This window comes from Pelecanus crispus, chromosome 5, assembly GCF_030463565.1.
Source record: "Pelecanus crispus isolate bPelCri1 chromosome 5, bPelCri1.pri, whole genome shotgun sequence".
In the NCBI taxonomy this organism is placed as follows: Eukaryota; Metazoa; Chordata; class Aves; order Pelecaniformes; family Pelecanidae; genus Pelecanus; species Pelecanus crispus.
In genome coordinates this window covers 32,994,629-33,016,134 of record NC_134647.1, presented here as the reverse complement: position 1 = coordinate 33,016,134, position 21,506 = coordinate 32,994,629, and the positions used below count along the sequence as shown (strand labels likewise).

The window sequence follows — 21,506 nt, the reverse complement described above, 5'->3', positions numbered from 1 at the left end:
CCCCGGGGCGGGGCGCCGGGCGCGCATGCGCAGGCAGTGACCTTCCTCACGTGTGCCTGCGGCGGCCCGGTCACTCGGTGGCGGGGAGCGCAGCAGCCGTCATGGTGAGTGCCCGCCGCCCGCGCCCCGGCGCACGCCGCCCGCGCCCCTCCCCTTGCTGCCGGGGTATGCCGTAGCGGCGGCAGGCGGGAGGTCCCCGCAGGGCCTGTTGGCAGGCCCGCTGCCGGGGGCCCCTGGGCAGCCCGCGGCCACGCCGCTGCGGATGGGTGTGCCCTCGGCCTGCCGGAGGCCGGCAGCGGCGGTCCCTGTCGTGCCGGTGGGGCCGGGCTGAGCCGCGGGAGGGAGGGAGAGGAGGAGGGAGGCGACGGGCCCTCGCCTGCGGGCGCAGCGGCTCGGCTCGGCGGGGCCCCCGCCAGCCCCGCCGGGCGCTAGCAGCGAGCCGCTCCCTGCCGGGCTGCCCGCAGCGGTCTGGGGGCGCCGCTAGGTCGTGCAGTCCTTGGGGTGGAAACGGTTCCAGCGGCGGGGTGCGGAGGGGCTGCCCGTGGCTTCCCGGGCGGAGCAGCCCCGCGAGCCTTCCCGGGCCGCCGTCACGGCAGCGCGCCGTTAGCGGAGGCGCGCGGGGCGGGGCTGCGGGTAAACCCGAAGCCTCTCGCGCTGCGTGCGTGCTGGCTCCTTTTCCGTATTTTGCAAACTTTTTTTGTAGCGATCTTAATTCGGCGGAGGACTGGGTGAGGGCAGAGCTGCCCTTGTTCTTGCAGTGACGCTTTATTCTTACGATCCTGCGAACGCGAGGAACTCGTGTTTCTTAAAACTTGGCGTCAAATGCTCACGGTCGTAAGTCCGGCTGCTGATTTCTGTTAAGTGCAGAACATCTCTAGAGGATCAGACGTTATCTTCACAGAACGAAAATGATCCCAGTTGGCGGCCTTTTGCCTTGTTTTTCATCGCTGTGGTAGTAACAATAGTTGGGGGCACACACATCATTCATATACCGTCTTTTGTTCACGTTCTGCCTGTAGTTTTGTCTACTCCCAATTTTAAAGTGTGCCTCTTGTATATTGGTGAGTGCTAGTAAAGGGCACGTGGATGCCAGGCCCTTGTTTCTAGTTGTTTCTATGAGTGTGGGCTCTGGGCACCCGTCTAGTGGAGCGCTATCTCCATGCGCCTTGGCAAGTGGCCATATCTTTCCTTCTAAATCACAGCCAGTTCCTTCTTCCTGATCCCTGCTTGTTGGGATTCGGTGCTTGCTTTTATCTAGTACATGGGAGTTAGACTGCTGTTTCTGAAATGCAGCCAGGTAGTAGTAAGTAGTTGCAAAAAAACCCAAAGCCAAACAAAAAAAAAACACCCCAGCAAAAACCCTACCCTGACTCTGCTTAAGCAGAGGTAGATATTGAAGCAGTCAATGTAGAAGTATGCCTACCTTGCTATTTTTAGGGGTTTAGACCTAAAGTTTCTTGTGAAGTCGCAGTCTATTTGTAGAAGTCAGTACAAGTAACGGCACTGTGCTTCAGACTTCAGACTTTGGATGCTGTATATCATTACATGAAATGCTAAGGTTTGAAAGTACCTGAAAAAGACTGATGTGGGGTACCTGGCTAGACTTTTTCTTCTTTACTATACAACACTCCACGAATAAAAATGTAACTGTGCTGAGAGGTCTTTAATCAGTATTAAATCTGGTTGTGAACTGAACGACTATATTACATATAATGAATAATTATGCTCACCAAACTATAGTAACTGAGGGCTTGGGATTAAAAGCCTGCGGGGCTTTTCAGCCAGAGGCGGCGGCTGCTCCATCTCATGGTGGTTTCTTCCCCCGGCTGGAGCACATCTTCCTGCGGCTGAACTGTCAGGATTGCCTAGCGTCTGCTTGTGTGTTGACCAGTTTCTGATGCAATCAAAGGTAGCATGCATTTGCTACTATTAAAAATAAATGCTCAGCAGTTGCCTTAAACTATAAATTTCTCTCAAAAGAGAAATCACTTTTTTTTTTTAAACTCTTTTTTAAAAAAATGCAATTTTGTTGTAATGTTCTTCTTCTTGCAATGTACAATTACTTCCACAGGCAGGAAAAGCATTTAGGAAATTTCTTCCCCTCTTTGATCGTGTTCTGGTTGAACGATGTGCAGCTGAGACGGTAACCAAAGGAGGCATCATGATTCCAGAAAAAGCTCAAGGGAAAGTGCTACAAGCGACAGTAGTAGCAGTTGGATCAGGAGCCAGAGGAAAGGTAAATGTTTTGAAGCATTACATTTGGGTAGAATTAGTAATGGCATGGTGGTAGCTGGAATATTCTCATAAAAGGGGGTGGTTGTAGTGTAAGCGTAGAGATAGCTTTTCCCCCACCAAAGTAGTGTTCAGTTAGTAGCAATAGTGGAAAACAAGTTAAAATTCAACTTGGGTATGTTGACTCAGACTTTTTCTTTACCATGAGTCCCTCTGTACATATGTTGTTTTTTGTCGGTATCTGATTTTTAAAGCTTTATATTGTGAAATGGTGCTAATATTTGACTAACGTGTTAATACTTTATTTCTAATACAAAGATATAATTAAACTTTATTGGGTGTTTCTAAACAACTGATCTGCCAGCAACAGAGACAGGTTGATCAAAGTAACAAAGATGGGAAGGTACTTTTAATTGGCACTTGGACAAATCAGCCTTAGCTATAGAATATGGAAATGGACTTTCTCCCTTCATTTTAGAAGGGGGTTTCATGGTCTGTCACTTAATTTCTCATGTTTCTTGGGGTGTTTTTTTCTTTAAGTGAAGTCCTATTCAGTATGTCAGGTGAAGAGCTCACAGTTGTATTTACACTCAAAACTAAATGAAAGTTAATTATATTCAGAAAATCATTGCAATTCTACTGCCTAAATACTGCAGGACTCAGATGCTTGAGAACTGACTGGTGTGCTTTTCTTCCTAGTAAACCTGTATACTCTAGTTTTACTGTACAATGAGAATACAGAGTTACTGTGATTTCCCAAATGTTTTATATGTGGATGGATCATTGTAGTTCGGAGGAATCCTATTACATCTCTATATTGTGGAAAACTAAGGATTTCTTTTTTCTTTCAGAATGGTGAGATCCAGCCAGTGAGTGTAAAAGTTGGTGAAAAGGTTTTGCTACCAGAATATGGTGGTACTAAGATTGTACTAGAAGATAAGGTAGGTTTCCCAACTTTGTGAATGCAGATTAAGCTGGGTCCCAAAACGTCATACTGCCAGTGATAGATACTGTAGTTCCTTCATGGGGTTAGCAACATTCAGGAAATGCAGGTGTTGGTATTTCAGTGGCAGCAGCTGAATCCAGCCAGCTTCTGGTACCTGTAGTACTTGCTACTTCCACCCCTGCTTAAAAGGAAGTAACCAGAGAAACCTCTGGCCTGACCTTTGCTGGGTGGACGAAGTGGCTCTGTATGCCAAGCATATAGTAGAGGGAACCCTAAAAGGCTTTGAAATTCCTGGGGTATCCTTGCTTTTGACAGAGAAAGCTTGCAGAATTGTCTTCTAGCAGTTCTTGCACTTCTTACTTGTAAAAATTGTAACTTGTAGCTTTCCCAAAGAGTATCTTAAGAACAAAAAAAAAAAAACTTTTCAAGAAGTCAAGAGGTAGAGCTAGTGTTGGTTAGCTCACTTTTGATGATATACTTCATGACTGTGGTAGCCCTGACTTTTCAGAACAAGACAGTATTTGCAAAACAACTGATATGATGGGAACTCACGTTTCTTTTCTTTGCAGGACTACTACTTGTTTAGAGATGGTGACATTCTTGGGAAATACGTGGACTAAACTTGTTGCAGTATCAGTCATCCATTCCACTAAAATGCTGAAATTTTCTTTTCATCGTGTAAATAATGTCCTTTATTTTATAATGAGCAGGCATTGAGTCTCTGAAGTAACTTGTGATCTCACTGTAATGATGGAACACAAATAAAAATATGTACAGTCAAAAATCAGTTGCTCTTGCTTGAGTTCCATTGAACAGTGAAATTCAGATGACCACCAACCAGCCTTAATTATTCCAAACAACATCATTTTATATCCTTATATCTGTGCTGAGATTGTAAAGGTCTTTACAATAAACTTCTAGAACTATTTTGCTTCTGTCCCAGTTTCTGCTATTGCTCAGTGAAACTGAGTCTCAGTTGTATAATGAACTAATCTCTCTGAAACAACAGTTCAATTGTAGTAATATGTTATTTTCCCTGAACTTGTATGAACTTGGGAGATGAGTTTAAAATGGCTGTCACGCAGATGCAGTGATGAAGGGGACTTTCAGCTAGCTCCCTTGTACATTGAACTTTATCTTAAGATAGCAACATGCTTTTTTAACTCCTCCTGTCTTGGCAATAGCTAAGGCATTGGTACAGTGGAATACTAATGCACACAAACCACCCTGCCACAAACAGCCTGTCCCACAGCAGGCTAAAAGGAGCTTGGTACTAGTCATACCTGTGCTGGAACAAAATCATCTAGTTCATAGATGAAGCAGGTAAGGATGACGATGTTTTTTCTTACATGTCTCTCACTGAATTTTGCCAATTGAAAACAAATAATTTCCCTTCAGAAGTTCATCAGGCAGAACTGCGGCTGATGCTGATCTTAAAGCAAATTTCTTTACTGGTTACTACATTATCTCAGGCCACATCTCCAGCTTTCCCATAACTTAGTAAAGAGCTGATTTGACAAACTGTATTTCCTTTAGCCTTGCAACTAATGCAACATTCTTACATAGCAAGACATTTGCTTCAGTAACGCTGAAGCAACAAATTTGCATATTTTAACCACCCTGTCTTGCCTTGGAAAAGGATTCAAGGTTACTTATGTAGGAGTACACAAATCTGCACGCGATACAGTGTGTTCCTAATGATGCCTTCAGAGTTGGTGTGTGTATGTTGGCCTAGTGCAGTCTGAGAATATACACTGCCTTGAAGTGTTTTGATGTAGTCTTACATGAGATAAATCTACGCTGACTGTTGTTGCTACTGAAACTTTGATAGCAATAGTTAAATGGTACTTCTCATTACATTCAAGCTGTTCAAAATCAACATTGCTGGATACACTCTAAGCCTTATTTTCTTCCGGAGATAACGGGAAAGGACTAAGGAAAAATATTTTTCAGAACTTCAGTAGCTGCAGGGGGGGACTTCAGCTTTGACGTACTCTGAAACACAGTGTGTTTGCTGCCAGAGCAGTTTCAGGTCCTTCCTCCCCACAGCTAAATTTCAGCACAGAGGTGAGCTGGAGCCACTTTTTTACCTAGATGCCAATTATCACCCAGCTATTCCATTGACTATGTTGACAGTTGACTAAGCTACAGTTGACAATCTTGCCTGTAATGTCTTTTGCTCCCCGTAGTTGGGTGGGGTGCTGCTTGTTGGCTGGTTACCACCTACCTACTTTGGAGCTGTAGGCAAACCAGGCAGAAGTTACACCGTTCAGGTGGTTAAGCTCCCACTGAACTGAAATATGTACCAACAGGAAAGACGCTAAATCAAAACCTTACGTTTCAGGATAAAAGGCCTACTTCTTGAAATCTGCCCTATGGCAGTTTCACTTTAGTAGTTAGAGCTGTGCATGTTACAGCTGAAACTTAAGATTATCCCACTACAGGTATCTTAAAAGACAATTTATTGTGTAATGGAACACAAACTCACTGAGAAGCACTATCTTCCGCTAGAGCAAGCATGCCTTTATCTTCCGTGATAAGGTAGGTATTCTGGTGTAGTCGCATACCAAAGAGGGGAAGGTATTTTAACATATTTACAAACTACTTACCTTATGAAAACTAGACATGTCAATGAGAAAAAGATGCAGTTGGAAGCAACTCCCAAAAGAGAAATGCTTAGGCCTAACATTTCAGCATTTCTTTCAAGAATATCTTTTAAAGACACACTTTACATAGGGTCCCCGCTCACAGCAAATAATTTCACAATGTTTACAGTTCTTGTTTATGAGGAGCAACTGCAATCTGCGGGGGTGCAATCTGAGAGCAGGTGACCTGGAGGTAGCACGTACCCCCTTACTACTTGCACCACTCACCTTCGCCCCCAAGCGCTGTGCCCTCAGCCAAGGCAGCACCGCTGCACCGGCCCGCTCCCCAGCAGGATGACGCTGCACCCGCACCGTGGTGCCGCCGCGCGCGCGCCACGCAAGCCTCTCTTCCCCCCGACCCTACCTCCGGCCCATGCTTTCAGCCCCGGCAGATTGGCAGCAGCTTGGTATCATGCTCATTTAATAAAATATTTAGCACGGCTGCATCTGCTAGTGTTTACATAACTGATTAAAACCAAAAGTCACAGTTTCATGAAAACTTTCATGGGAATAAGTAATTTATGGATGTGGGGGGGAAAAAAAAGGCATTCCTAGGCCTAATCAAATGGAGGACACGCTTGAGCGTCTGATGGATCAACAGAGAACATTTTATTCTTGCACCGTGAGGCTATCACTGCAAGCAAGGACAAGGTAACTATTACATAGCCAAGGTGATCCATCTGCTGTTACTGCTTTTTACTCCATGACCGCATGCCAAATTCTATAACCCCCAGGTGCTATAGGGGAGGACAGAATCAATCACAAATGCTCTTTCTTTGCTGTGTTGTTCCTGTAGGAATTTAGACTTATTTATTCCACAGTTTCTAGGCTATTTCAAAGCTCCAATTTTGGCAAAAACATTACATATTGCCCTACCAGCTTTTTGGGGGGGAAACAGTCCTTCCCAGCCTTTTCTCAGGCTGTCTGAATCACAAGGAAACAAGGTGCACTCCACCTACTTTTGCTACTTTCCTTTCTTAACACTTCAGAACATCTTCCGTTAGCAGCAACTATACTGTTTTCAGAAAACCTTTATGGTCCTGGTTACATTATCCTGCCATAGTAAGAAAAGGATGAAACTTTCACCCACTAGTAGAGAAGAAAGGAAGGCTAGGTCCCTAACAGCACAGGAATAGTTGGTAAGGTTTTGGCCACATACTCCATTTTTCACTCTTGAAGGTCATGAGGCAATGAGGACCAGGTGAAAACCAAGAAGTGAAATTACTGTTGATCAGGTTTTGTTTAAAAGCAACTTGAAATCCAATAAAACAAAAATAATGACCAGCTTCCAGGAATATTATCAAGGGGCAATGCAAGAGACCTACAGACTTTTAACATCCTCATTAAGAAACACTGCAGATTTCTTTCCTTTTTCTGCAAAACCACGAGCCAGTTGCAAACTGAACTAACAGATACGTATTTCTCTCCGAGAGGTATTTCTTCACGGCCAGATTTATTTGCATTTTAGAAGAAAGATGTCCATGAAATAAAAGTCAGGGACAAATGGAAATGTCAAATATCCAACTCGTCTGTGCTTTAGATATCAGTTAAACCTTGAAAATGACGATAGGGGGAAAAAAAAATAAACCCACAAACCAAACAAGCTGCTGAACTTTAAGGGATTTAAACAGCTAGAATTGCTTTTATTTTGGGACTGGCTAATTATAATACCAATTTTGTAAAAAAATAATGTTGGATTACGGCTGATCTAATGCAGTATAGGACATTTGTACCCTTCATTCTAATGCACTAATTTCCCCCAGTGTTATTAACCTTTTCATGGTTTCTACACAAACTTCTAGGAAGTGCTGAGTTTCACCACGTGCCTCAAATAGCTAACATCTCTGGGGCAGGAATGCTGACCAGGAGTAAAAAAGTAACTAATGCAAACTGAACTCAGGTGCCTAAAGTTAGAGGAGTGTCACCTCTGTGTTACAGTGTAACCTGAACAGAGCTGCCATTGCTGTCAATATAAACTGCTGGTTAGCTGGGTGCATGCACCCGGGCAGGGGGTGACGCCCTTACCCATTTCTCATTGCTTGCACATTGTCCAGCTTTCAGCTCTAACCTGGCCTCCAGAACAAGGCATGGCATTGCCCAAGCAAAATAAGTATTCAAAATGCACTTCACTTTCTGAGGGGAAAACCTGGTTAGAGTTTTTTCAATGTTTTCAACCCAGAAATGTTTCACATACTCTAACTCTCCTCAGATAGAAGGAAGAGGTTTTAACATGGGGAAGCACATGTTATTTAGAGCAAATGGATTGAGTGTGTGTAGGGGGAACCACATCTATCATTCACTCTGCAGTGCAGTGGAAGTAAGGGCAGCATCTGGTACCAGCATTCTCCAATTTTCCGGAAACAACACACAACCGCAACCATTTATTTATTGATTGTATAAGGGGAGGTATCTCATCTCTAGCTTGTTGCCTCATCATTCTTGCTCACAGACAGAAGCAATTCACCCTTACTTACCTATTCTGTACTCCTTCCTACCACTTATTCCCTAGAAACAGAGCAGCTTCCAAATAATTTTCTTCTCACTTATCCCACAGAAATAATGTGAGCCACTCTAGTCTTCCAAAACATCTACTTGCTTGTAACAGGGACCTATTTATCAGTCAACTATAAGCTAACATGCCTTTTTCATGTTCTCTTCCCAAATGCAGTCAACATGTGCAACACCCTACTTAGCAAACCCTGAAGGCTAAGGCTTAGCAAACCAGGCTAACTCTGTTTTCCATTAGCACAGCAGTCTGTGACCTCTGCACACCAAACTCACAAATCAATTCTGCCTTTGAAGACCTAGAAAGGCTTCATACCTACTTTGTGTGAAGTATTTTGCCCCAAGTCACTGTCATCGGGGCGCTTTATATTCTTTATTTTTTTGCATTAGCAACTATAAAACCTAGGACTTGAAATATTTTTTAAAAGTCACACCCTCATGGTTTATATTGTGCAAAATTTCACAGGCTCAGTTGTACTGTACAGAGACTTGTATAGAGCAAGTGAGGACTGACCTTGTGGGAGAGCATGCACAGGCAGATGCTGACAGAGGGATACTGATGAAATGGGATGTAATCCAAAGAATGCATTTTCTCAACAACCAGTCATCTCGTTAATCGCTGGAGACTTCGTCTCACAAACCCAATAACTCTGCCCACTGCTACAAGCCCTGTCGTGATGATTGGTTGACAGCCAGCTGAACATGAGCCAGCAGTGTGCCCAGGTGGCCAAGAAGGCCAACAGCATCCTGGCTTGTATCAGGAATAGTGTGGCCAGCAGGAGCAGGGAGGTGATTGTCCCCCTGTACTCGGCGCTGGTGAGGCCACACCTGGAATACTGTGTCCAGTTTTGGGCCCCTCAGTACAGGAAGGACATTGAGTTGCTGGAGCGTGTCCAGAGAAGGGCAACAAGGCTGGTGAAGGGTCTGGAGCACAGGCCTTATGAGGAGCAGCTGAGGGAACTGGGATTGTTTAGCCTGGAGAAGAGGAGGCTGAGGGGAGATCTTATCACTCTCTACAACTACCTGAAAGGAGGTTGTAGTGAGGTGGGTGTTGGCCTCTTCTCCCAAGTAGCTAGCGATAGGACAAGAGGAAATGGGCTCAAGCTGCACCAGGGGAGGTTTAGATTGGATATTAGGAAAAATTTCTTCACAGAAAGGGTAGTCAAGCATTGGAACAGGCTGCCCAGAGAGGTGGTGGAGGCACCATCCCTGGAAGGGTTCAAAAAACAGGTAGACGTGGCACTTTGGGACATGGTTTAGCAGGCATGGTGGTGTTGGGTTTATGGTTGGACTGATGATCTTAGGAGATCCTTTCCAACCTTAATGATTCCTAGATTTTACTTTCATTATAAATAATCCAGCCACCAAGCCAGGAAACATGAAATTGCTACTATGCCCTTAATTGGTTTAGCGGTGGACTTGGTAGTGTTAGGTTACTGGTTGGACTGGATGATCTTAAAGGTCTTTTCCAACCTAAACGATTCTATGATACCGGCCTCACCGTGCAGCTCACGCTTCCTCAGGCGGGCACCGAGCGACCTGGACAAAAAGTGGCAGGGACCACCATTAAAACTGTCCCCATCTCGTGTGCGCGTTGCGTGGGTGGGCTGTTGTCCCTCACGAACATAAGGCTCACAGGAAAACTCTGCTTCCGAAGCAGCTCCGCGGGCAACCCGCGGGTGGCCGCACGGCACCGTCCCGCAGAGAGGCCCAGGCCGCCAGCCCCGCGCGGGGAACGGCTCTTCCGCGCACCCCGGCGGCCAGAAGGAGCAGCACGTACCGCGGCGGGAGGGGAGGAAGGCAGGGGAAGAAGGCGGGAGGAAGGGCGGGGAAGGAAGGGAAGGGAAGCGGCCGGGCCGCCCCTCAGGGCCGCCTCTCGGCCTGCCGCCTCCTCTCGCGAGAAGCGCCTCGCCCCGCCCCGCGGCTGTTCCCGCTCCCCGCCGCGCGGCGGCCGTTGCTCGCCCGCGGCTGTTCCGCCCCGCCCCTCCCCTCCCTCCGCCGGCGGCCGCGGCAGGCGCAGCGCCCGTTCCTCCCCCTCGCCCGCCGCCCCGCCCGGCGCTGCCGCATCCGGGTCCTGGCGCCGCTGTCACTATGGTCATGGCGGAGGGGACGGCAGTGCTGAGGCGGAACAGGCCGGGCACCAAGGCCCAGGTGAGGCGCCGCCGCCGCCGCGCGGCCCGGCTGGGTTGCGGGGACGGGCAGCGCCGCCGCCGAGGCGCCGGGCCCGGCTGGCCGTCGGGGCGTCGCCGCGGGCCTCGCCGGGCCTACCGGGGCCCAGCGCTGCCCGCCGGGGCGGGCAGGCGACGGCGGGCCCCGCTCCGCGGGATCGCTTTGTTCCCCGCGGCCGGGCCGCGGCCTGGGCGAGACCCGGCCGCCGCGGGGAGCGGGACGGCGGGCCGTGGCGGCTGCCTTCCCCCCGGGGCGCTTGTCTGCCGGGCCCGGGGAGAAAGGTGGCTGCGGCACCGGCTGCCCCTCGGCTTCCCGGCGGGGTGCCTGGGGTTTCCAGGCTCCGGTGCGGGAGCGCAGGTCGTGTCACGGCAAGTTCGCGGCTGGGACCGAGCCGCGTCCCGGAGCGTGATGGCTGTTACCGGCGGTGCACGCCCAGCGCCGGGGATATCGATAGCGTCGGCGAGACCCCGTGAAACAATCGGGTGTTGGCTGGGGCAAAGCGCCGCTTCCTGCAGCTCCGGCTTTTTCCAGGCACAGGGCTGTTTTTCTAATACGCGTCAACGTATTACTGTTGTTGCTCTTGACGTGCTAAATACAGAACGAGCTGAGTGAGCTCACTGTGATCATACGGGTAGGCCTGGGTTGGGAGTGCTGCATCGTCAGACAGGCGATACCTGGCCTGCCCACCTGGAGGGAGAAGTCATCCTTCCCTTGCGTAACCTGCGCTCCTCTCCCGCTCAGCCTGGGCTGTTGTCAAATCGCTTCTCTTAATCAAAAGGAAATTGATTTACTTCTGGGCTTTCAAGGTCATCTTGAAAAGGTACATCTCAGACACGTAAGCTACGTGGTTTAGATTATTTCAGAGATGTAATCTCCTGTGAGGTCTTTATGCAAGACTTTCTCACTCTGCTTTTGTGAGGAGAGCCCATGGTCAGAAATGGAGCAGTATATGACACAATGTTGTAGGAAAATGCGTCTCTTCTACTCCTGTTCTTTGTCATAATGTATAGAGGTAAAATTATTACACAACCCTGTAAATCGGTTAATTCTGCACACGTTTAATTTGTGAAGGAAACCAAACGTTGTGTGCCTTCTGTTTGATAACTTTGGGGTATTCTGAAAAACAGTAAGCTGGACATAGACCTAGATTTGGCCAAATATTATAAAGTATATTACAAAGTTCATGTAGGGTGAAGAATTTTGTGTGTGTGTAGTGATGCAATCATATGATTTTTTTTTTTTGTGCTGTATTTAAGTTTTAATTTTGGATGACACCGTGGTGTAGCTGTTCAGTATGTAAATGTATTTACTTAATGATATTTCAGCACTGGATATTCACTCCTTTTTCTAGAGATGCCTGTATTCTCTCAAGAACAGATTGCTAAGCTTTACAGCTGGAACATTTTCATTGAGTCATTGCGTCTACTAGGATGGCTGTGGGAGGCTGACGTGCAGTATCTCTGCATAATAAGGGGGAGCACCACTAAATTTTAGATGTGAAAAATGCAAAGTAAGAAAATGCATATGTCTGGGACTATCGTAGTTGCACCAGATGGGAATTGCTGCAGAGCACCGCAGTACAGCTCGATCTGAGGTGAAATGTAACTTCAGGAGGGTTTTATCATTAACAATACTAAACACCATGGGTTAGCAGAGCTGATAACCACCCAGTTATGCAGCATACCAACCATACCAAGAGAATGTAGTACCAAGTTAGGCCAACACTGCGTTATATTATCTCAGTTTAGAGAAGATGTTTTCAGTGGTGTGTTATTACTAGAATATACTGGGACTTTTAGTTTAATAATAATTGTATAATGCTACTCTCTACAGACCTCTTCCCCATTCTTACATGGTCTAACATGTAAAATGGGCACTGTATGCAAATACTTCATTTGAAAAATACAGGCTATATAGGTGTTACAGCAAGATGTGGGGGAGAGATGATGTTTATAGTATTCCGAGTCTTACAGAACTTTCATTTTAAGGTGTTCCGCTATTGTGACATTAGGAGCCTAAGTCCCATTTCACCCTGTTCTTGCCAAGATTGTGTGCTGCTTCTGTTAAGATGTAGCTTCCTGGAATTGTATAAACTACCTCTACCTCTATTTTCCTGCATGTTCAAGCTTATTGTAGGTTGTGTGCTTTTCTTCCTCCCCTTCTGTTTTTGTTAAATTGGTTTAAACTTTTTTTTTTTAAAAAAACAGGATTTCTACAATTGGCCTGATGAGTCCTTTGAAGAAATGGATAGTACATTAGCTGTTCAGCAGGTATTCTTACTTATGTGAAATGTTGTTAATGACTTCAGTTTCCCAAGTTTTGTATTTTGGTAAAAAAATGGGGAACAGGCCATGCTATTTATCTGCTTAGAATGTTGCTGCACAGGACTAAATTTCATAAGCACCCTACATATATTAAGAAAACTGTAATTATTAATTTTGAGTGCAGAAATAACTAGAATTCCCATGTCTGGTTTAAACAAAGCAGATTTAAGAAAATTGTGGGGGTTCCTGCGGGGTTCTCTTCTTTTACAGCTTTTTTACAATATCCTTCTCAAAATTTACCCATTCTTTTACCTTTTCTAATTGAGGAAAAGCATTTTTCAGATCTGGCATTTTTTAATACCAATTTTCTTACCCTGCCTATCTACTCTCTAACTTTTCAGTCCATCAGTCGCTTCTTAAGTAAGTCCCTCAGAGATGTAGTGCCCTAAATATACTGTCTTACTATAATTACAACAAGATCTAGATTTATTTTTTTCCCCCTCTCCTAGTATATTCAGCAAAACATAAGGGCAGACTGTTCCAACATTGATAAGATCCTTGAACCTCCTGAAGGCCAGGATGAAGGTGTATGGAAGTATGAACATTTAAGGTAAGAATCCATCTTTTGTCAATGTCCCGATTCTAAGTGTTGTTCATTGATAGTGGTAGTGAGTCTTTTAGAATAGGACAGATCAAAAGTAACTTAAATGAAACTTAATATTTCTACTATTAAATATTTTTATACTTTGATATTATTTTCTGAATTCCTTGTTCTTTCTAAAGATTTATGATGCAGTCCAATCTCATGTTTTTGATGGTTTTTAAGAAAAGGTTTGTACCTCACTTCAAAAGTTGTACTAACATGTTTTGAATATGAAAATATAGTAATGAATTTCCGTAGCCCTTTCTCCTAGTATCATCAGTTCTTTGTCTCCACTAATTGGGAATGTGATGTCCAGATGCTCCCAGTGCTTTTTCTGGAGCTTGCAGGAAAATGGGCTTTAGCTGGGAAAGCAAGGGTACCTGTGTCTTACAGTTCTTTTTCTAGGTGTAAGGAAACTCAAAACTTTTTGTCCTTTTCTCAGTTTGTTTTTATGCAGTATAAAAAAATTTGTTTAGCCCTAGCTGGTTGGGCCTGAAAGTATTTTTCAGTTGTAGTGTAGGTTTACACCCTGTTAATACATATGTATTAATCCTTTTTTCCTGGCATTACTTTAGTGTTCTTGTGTCCTGATTTTTTTTTTTTTTTTTTTTTTTTTCTCCCTTGTGTCTTCTAACTTTATCAAATATACTTTCAGGAATAAGAATAGTTCTAAGCTACTCCTAGATTTATATATCCTGATTTTTTGTCTCCTGTTTTCTTTTTCTCTCTTCTGGTCTGGAATAGTTCCAATAGAAGTGGGGAGTCCTCAAAAGAGGAAAAAGTGCGTGCATACAGTTGCAAAAGGCATATTTTAAGAATTTCCTCTGTCCTTGCACATACACCCAAAATCATTGTAGATTCATAGAAGTGACTTGACACTAAATACTTGTTGCTTTTGGAATATTTATTCAGATTTTTCTTGTAGGATGGAAGGGTGAATTCTCTTAAGTTAAACAATGCACTTTCAGGTTCATTCTAGTGAAAGCAGTATTGCTAGAAGTCCCACTCTCTTAATGATCTGTGGTGGGACTTTAGCCACTTAATTGATCTGGAGGATGTGTATCTTAGAAGGATGGAATGATCCAGCTATATGAATTTAGAACTTATGCTCTGAAATTCATTTTCTTGAAGTGTTGGGTTTGTTTTTTTTTTAATCTGTATTTGTGAAATAGAACTTTCTTCCGTAATGAAGTTGGTATCTTAAACACTTCCACTTATTTGTTAAGCTCAATCTCTACTGTCAGGTAAGAATTAAAAAATGTAATTGTTTTGCTGAGTAAAAAAAATATGCTTGTGTGAATTCTGTTTCTCTCGACTTGTAGTCCTTTTATAGTGTGTTAATTCCTAGCCTGTTGCCTTTTAGATGTGACATCAGTTGAAATTATTTGGTGGTACTCTTTTAAGTATGATTTTTTTTCATGTTCTGATGTATTTTTTTGCCACTTTACAAGAATCATTTCCAAAAACATTGAGATCTGTGAAGATCAGAATGTATAACCTTGTTTTGTATTAGATGTTTCTAGTGGGAAAACAAATTGTTGATTTTGATGCTGCTGTGTTCAAATTCTTTTAGACAATTCTGCCTCGAGCTCAATGGACTAGCTGTCAAGCTTCAGGTAATTCTTTTCTGATATTTTTATATCGGAACAGGGAGGAGACTTTTTGTATTGTAAGATGCAGAGTTTGCTGAGCTTTCTTCTTCTAAATTCATACACAGAGACTTAAGCAGTGGTTTGAGGCAAGATGTTTTTTTAGGGTTTTAAAGACTTCAGGCAAATAACCCTTCTTGGTGGGGGACAGGGCAAGAAAATGATTTTTTAAAAGATCGGCTCGTTTTTGCTGTTGGGTGGTTTTCATAACTGAATAATTGTTTTAACAGAGTGAATGTCACCCAGACACATGTACTCAGATGACAGCAACCGAACAATGGATTTTTCTTTGTGCAGCTCATAAAACTCCCAAAGAGGTATGGATGTATTTTGGAAAACTGACCCCATTGATGTAGGATTTTCTTTCACAGTTCATGTGTTCATGGGGAGACCATTATAGCTGGCTTCTTAGTCAAACTGAGAGCTTATGTGGGTTAAGAGTATCGTTTGAGTTTTCCTTCTTTCCTGTTCTGTAGTGGTTTACAAAAGAATGGGATAAGGTAGGAAGGAACCGCTTTTTACCACAGTGTTAGAGACTTTGTGAATTCATCTCTTTTCTCTCTTAATTTGTGTTGAGACAGCCTGAAACTCAATGGAAAAAGGTCTTTGTTAAATTGAAAGAAGAGTACATGCTGAGAATAGGCTGTCCTCTTCAAACTTTGGCCTTGATCCATAGCACTAGGCCTATAAGCCCGACTCTCTGAAAGTGACTGCTTGTGCACATTCTTAGGGAAGTTACTGCTTCTTGTGGCCTAACCCGGCAGGCAGCCGAACACTACACAGCTGTTTGCTCACTCCCCCGCCTCCCCAGAGGGATGGGGGAGACAGTTAGAGAAAGGAAAAAAAGAAAAAACCAAAAAAGTAAAATTTGTGGGTTGAGATAAAGATGGTTTAATAGGACAGAAAAGGAAGGGAAAATAATAATAATAATAATAAAAGCATATACAAAGTAAGTGATGCACTATGCAGTTGCTCACCACCTGTTGACCGGTGCCCAGCCAGTTCCCAAGCAGCGGTTCTCTGCCCCCCGGCCAGCTCCCCGCAGCTTATGTACTGAGTGTGATGTCCTATGGTCTGGAATAGCCCTTTGGCCAGTTTGGGTCAGCTGTCCTGGCTGTGCCCCCTCCCAGCTTCTTGCTGGCAGGGCATGAGAAGCTGAAAAGTCCTTGACTAGCATAAGCACTGCTTAGCAACAACTAAAACATCAGTGTGTTATCAGCATTATTCTCATCCTAAATTCAAAACACAGCACTACGCCAGCTACTAGGAAAAAAAAAATTAAACTCTGTCCCAGCTGAAACCAGGACACTCCGAAAAGGTAGTGGAGTCATAAAAATACTTCATATCAAGTGGGTTATCAGCATGGCAGTAGCTTGTCTACCTGAGTGTCCAATTACTTTAAACTTTGTTCACATCTCCTATTGAACCACTTGATACCTTTCCCCCTACCCGCCCTTTAGAAGGTCTTTCTCTGTTACTGTTGGTTATGGCGGTAGTGCAGTCTGTCAGATTTATCTTTGTCTTTCACTTTCCAGAATAAGGTATTCTTATCCTTTTTGTCCTGTAAGCTTTTTTTTTGTTTGTTTGTTTGTTAATTTCCTGAGATGTCTTGATTTAGCTCTGACGGCCAACTTCTTTCCCACTCCCTCCTTTTACCCTCATCACCACTCAGTATATTGGCATACAGTATGTCTGTTTTATTCAGCTAGACTGGAGAACTTCAGGCTGCTTTTTATCTCTGAACAGGCATCATTCATCTACTGTTTTCCATGTCGATAATAGCTATCAAGTAATGGTTAGGTAGTGGGTGATGCAACCTTGAACTGCTGACAAAAACGTGTAACTGAGAAGTCATCTTCCTGAAATTAGGGAGTAGCAAAATGGACAGACATTCCTGCTGTCAGCCTGTCCCAGTTCATCTTTACTTTCTTCCTTCTCCTCTACATGTACTTGACTGCAGAGCCAGGGCTTGACTTGTTACGCACTTAGCTACACTAATGATTTGTTTTTCTTTGCCAAGGTAAAAAGCATTGATATACTTCGGTGCAGGTTTTTGACTTTTTTTTTTGGGGGGGGGGGGAGTTGTGAGTGTTTTTGAGAAGGTGCTAATTTAGGCTTTAAAAAAAGGAGTCTGGCAGCTTGACTATGTGGGAAACAAGTGAACTGTGAGGTAATGATCGTCTTTCCTTTCAGTGTACTTCCAGTATATGTTCTTATTATACAGCTTTATTGAAGGAGATGGATAAAATTCACCGCTGATGTGCATAATTGCATTTCCATAGTAACTTTTTTCCTTGAAATAATTTACATGGGTTGTGAAAAAGAGAAAAGAAATGGCTCAAGGAGGAAATGTAGTTAGACCTTCAGAGAAGCTATGTGAAATTTCTGGGAATAAAAATCACCAGTGAAGTTAAAAGCAGCAGGGAACATAATTAAAATGTTTTTCTTTAAACAAGTTTTATGACAATGCCATGCAAGCACTCATACAGGTGCTCACTCACTGTCTATTTTTGTAGTGTCCTGCTATAGACTACACCAGACACACGCTTGATGGAGCTGCATGTCTTCTGAATAGCAATAAATATTTCCCCAGCAGGTAAAATTGCTGTCTTTTGGGACAAGGGAGAGAGGGAGGGAGTAGGTGGCACCCAAACACTTACAAAGCACATGGAAATGCGCAACGCATTTTTCATGGACTACAGCTGAAAACATCAGAAATCCTGCAGCATGTGTCACTTGTTGGTAGAGCTATTGTCACTTTTAAGCCAGGGAAGAATTCCTCCCTAGTCAAGTAGTTTGCCATTTACTGGAGCCGACGGGTGCTTTTTAGGTGGAAACTGGTTTACTAGTATCTGTTGTTGGTGTTATGGGGCTTCCATTGGAGTAGTGCCAACCTACGTAACAGGATGGCCTTGAGAGAGATGCAGTGACTCAAAGGACTTAAACACTACACCACTGAAAGCCTCCAGAAGCCAACACCAGTCTACTGTGGGACATCAGTGACCACGGAAGACGGAGACCGAGTGTCTTGAATGGGCAGCCCACATGGATCATGGAAACCTAACTGGAGAAATGAAAATTGTGCTTCTCCAGCAATACAGTATTGGCAAGGAGGTACAACTGGAAGTCTTTTTTCCTTTGCCCATCAATGCTAGAAACCAGAAATCCAGCCCTTACCAGAATAACTGCTGATGTTTAACTAGAACAAAACTGTTTTTGTAGTCAGAGCACAATTTTTAAATGTGGAGTATGCACCAACATTTTTATCTTCCTTGCAAAAATAAGCAATTGCAGACACAGATATCTGCAACACTTAAGTTTAAATTTCATATGCAATCATATCGTATAGTTTAACCATCAGAATTCATGTCAGCATGTATCTCAGTAGTCATTTTGGGAGACCCGTTTTAACCTTTCTCCTGGTGGTTACAGGGTTAGCATAAAGGAATCCTCTGTAGCCAAATTAGGATCAGTGTGCCGAAGGATTTACAGAATATTTTCACATGCTTATTTTCATCATCGGCAGATATTTGATGAATATGAGGTAAGTAGTTTCAAATTATATCTTGAAAGAAGGGCATTTAGTGAAGTTATAGCTGTGATGGAATTATATTACGTGCTTTCTTTTAACCCTACTAGAAGATCTGCATTCAAGTGAAAGTATTGATTATAGTAGATTAGCAGTTTTATAAGAACTGAAATGCTGTTACACATACATATATATATAAATGAAAATTAATTTATATAATTAGTTTACCCAGTTACGGTTTCCCTTCATTTGGATAAAAGGTCAGAATTTGAGAGTTTCTGTACAAACAACTCAAATTCATCTTGTTTTAAAGGTTCCTGAATGTATTCAAGCACTTGGTGTTGTTAGTACTGCTTATGTATATATGTTTCCTGTTTGTATATGTTACCTAACAGTTAAGGCATTGTAATTGTAAACTGCAAAGAACAGTAACTGGTGGCAGCTTGTGCACCTCCAGTAATTTCCAACTTTTTTTTTTTTTTTTTAAATGGCAAAATAGAAGTTAATAGATGGAAAGGAGATAAGGGGTACAGCTGGATGTAAAAGGAAACCTTTGCCAAATCCCACTTAAGGCTGCTGGAACAGCTATGGAATGGTTGTGCCCCATTCTGTTAGGGATAGTGTATGTAGGAGGAGTTTCACAATACCTTAAAATTCTCCTTTGGAGAGTGGATCAGGACTACATTGATACTTGAATATATTCTTGTCTAAGGGCTGTTGAATTGAGCTGTGACTTAAGCCTGAACTTCAGTAGGGTTTTTTGTTAATTGCAGTAACTATAAGCAAGCAGTAAAGGAAAGACTTGAAAGTAATATAAATTTACCATTTAAGCATTACTAGTTCTTTCTAAGACTTGTAAATCTAATGAGACAATTACATATAAGCAGGTGGTGGTTTTTTTTTAATATGTTCTCCTCAATTGTTTAAAATATTCCTTCTGTATATATTGTTTTTTTCCCCCTTTTTCATCTCCAGAATGAAACTTTCTTGTGTCACCGGTTCACTAAATTTGTGATGAAGTATAATCTGATGTCCAAGGATAACCTGATTGTACCGATTTTGGAAGAAGAAGTGCAGAATTCAGTGTCAGGGGAGAGCGAAGCATGATGGGAATGGCAGTACAGAGGCCTGTACTGACTATAAACAAAACATTAATTATGTACTGTATATATCATTTTAGACACTTCAATCACGTATCCTCATAGCTTTGTTTAGTATACTTTTTGTATGCTGTGTGCATTGCCTTTTAATATGGGAAATACTTTAAGTTATTCATGAACTGTATATTCATCAATGTGGCACTCATGGTTTTTAAATAAAAGTAGTAGCATCTGTTTATAATGCCTGTTAATAAAAGAATTTACAGTTCTCTAAAACTGCTGCTAAACAATCATTGAATCACAATCCTGAAGATGTGTCTGATTGGGTGGGAAAAAAGTGAGATTTAAGATTTCACAGCAAGCCATTTTTTAATCCAGTAGCTGTATTATTAAGTCTTAGTTCAAAGATTATCACCTAAAATATATAATTCTGCAGGTAGCTTCTTGCAAGGTAGCTTATTCCTAATTTAGCTTTTATTTTTTTAAGATGGCTTTGAAGATTTACTTTTGGATGTGCATATTCCTATATGCGTATATCCAAATACTAATAGGGTCTATAGCATTAGTAATACCAAAAGGAGAATTTCATTATGCTATTGAACATATATATTCTTGATACACATCTGACATACTTTCTGGACTTGTTTTTTTGTTAACAGCGGAGGTTTGTGCGCAGCAGGGGACAGGCGCTGTCCTGTTGAGGCAGACTTCTGCTGTTCTCCAGTCCACAACTTCTCTAAAGAATAGCTGTGGCAGAAAAGTCAATGGCTTATTTATGCCTGCGCATGTTTATGGCAGCCGCTTACAGAGTATACCTCACGTAAATAGTCATGTTACACTACATAACACGCTAGCACAGTCTTTGCTTGTATTCCTAGTAAAAACATTCTAAGTACTTGAAATATTGAACCTGATTCTTTGCAAGAATTAATCATATTTTCAACATACTTCAGTTTGGTTTTTTTCATGCACCTGAATTAAATTCTTTGACAGAAAGATTTGGATTCATGCTTCTGTTCCCCATCCGATGTTTATTTCAAGTTGTGTTTGCAGATTTGCAATAACTGACAATTTCCATGAGTGCTGCTTAATTGTGTAATGTCTAGAATGACAGAATTACATGTTTGAGAGATGAATATAGCAGACATACTGCTAAGCGTGCATGAATGCAGGGTCTAAAAGCACTAGCAGCGTTCTTACGTTAAATGAATTTTTGCTTAGCTGTTTAACAAGTTTGCTGGTTGTTTCTCTCTGAGGTCGCCAGGGGCCCTCTTTTTATTTCTAACAGGCTAACTCAGCTCATTTCTGTAATCTACGCTTTGTTTTCCAAGTTGTACTTACTTGGAAAGAAGGGAGTCCACCTATTTTTAATAAGTCTTTTTTCATAATATACTAAACATGCCTTAAATTCTATTTTTCTTTATATGAATCAAGCACACCTCAAGCAACTGTACCACCTGGATGTAAAGGGAATTTAAACAATGAGAAAAGAGAGACTAAGCTTAAGTACTTCAACAGCTGTATTCTTCAGGAGCTCTTTGTGTCTCACGTTTATCATTGTATTTAATTGCCAGCAGGGTAATTGCATGAGATGTCCGAGTGAAAGTAGCTTTAGTTACTGTCTGTACACTTAGCTGTAACTTGCCTTGTATAGACCAGGTTACTTGATTTTTTTTGATAGGTGTCTTGAAGTGTGTACTGCAGGTAGGATGACTGTATTCTGGAGGTAGTAAAATGTATTTAGTTTTTGTTACAGTCTGCTGTCGGACCATCCACGGTGTGGTTCTTTGTACAGTCACTCTGCATGCTTGTATTGGCCACGGT

The 21,506-nt window shown here is 42.9% G+C and overlaps 2 protein-coding genes across 5 annotated transcripts; both read left to right on the top strand.

Annotated features, from left to right (window-relative positions):
* Positions 1-36: 36 nt before the first annotated feature.
* Positions 37-4,109, top strand: HSPE1 (heat shock protein family E (Hsp10) member 1). 2 transcript variants are annotated; one of them, XM_075711640.1, is made up of 4 exons: positions 37-104; positions 2,072-2,236; positions 3,084-3,173; positions 3,748-4,109. In XM_075711640.1, exons 1-4 carry the CDS (start codon positions 102-104, stop codon positions 3,796-3,798), a joined length of 309 nt encoding a protein of 102 aa, XP_075567755.1. In that variant the 5' UTR covers positions 37-101; the 3' UTR covers positions 3,799-4,109. The 2 variants fall into 2 exon arrangements, with proteins under 2 accessions (XP_075567755.1, XP_009484834.1); XM_009486559.2 differs by lacking the exon at positions 37-104 and adding an exon at positions 1,058-1,909.
* Positions 4,110-10,412: 6,303 nt separating this feature from the next.
* Positions 10,413-20,959, top strand: MOB4 (MOB family member 4, phocein). 3 transcript variants are annotated; one of them, XM_075711637.1, is made up of 8 exons: positions 10,413-10,479; positions 12,705-12,767; positions 13,271-13,371; positions 14,978-15,020; positions 15,284-15,370; positions 17,570-17,649; positions 18,486-18,597; positions 19,558-20,959. In XM_075711637.1, exons 1-8 carry the CDS (start codon positions 10,420-10,422, stop codon positions 19,687-19,689), a joined length of 678 nt encoding a protein of 225 aa, XP_075567752.1. In that variant the 5' UTR covers positions 10,413-10,419; the 3' UTR covers positions 19,690-20,959. The 3 variants fall into 3 exon arrangements, with proteins under 3 accessions (XP_075567752.1, XP_075567753.1, XP_075567754.1); XM_075711639.1 differs by lacking the exon at positions 10,413-10,479 and adding an exon at positions 10,958-11,317; XM_075711638.1 differs by lacking the exon at positions 12,705-12,767.
* Positions 20,960-21,506: the final 547 nt, after the last annotated feature.

What these genes read in the sequence shown, in the direction of transcription:
- MOB4 (XM_075711637.1), top strand. Translation starts at nt 10,420, where the DNA reads ATGGTCATGGCGGAGGGGACGGCAGTGCTGAGGCGGAACAGGCCGGGC. An exon ending in GTACATTAGCTGTTCAGCAG is followed by an intron (nt 12,768 to 13,270) that starts GTATTCTTACTT and finishes CCCCTCTCCTAG; the next exon opens with TATATTCAGCAAAACATAAG. An exon ending in AATAAATATTTCCCCAGCAG is followed by an intron (nt 17,650 to 18,485) that starts GTAAAATTGCTG and finishes TGGTGGTTACAG; the next exon opens with GGTTAGCATAAAGGAATCCT.
- HSPE1 (XM_009486559.2), top strand. An exon ending in GATCAGGAGCCAGAGGAAAG is followed by an intron (nt 2,237 to 3,083) that starts GTAAATGTTTTG and finishes TTTTTCTTTCAG; the next exon opens with AATGGTGAGATCCAGCCAGT. An exon ending in AGATTGTACTAGAAGATAAG is followed by an intron (nt 3,174 to 3,747) that starts GTAGGTTTCCCA and finishes TTTTCTTTGCAG; the next exon opens with GACTACTACTTGTTTAGAGA.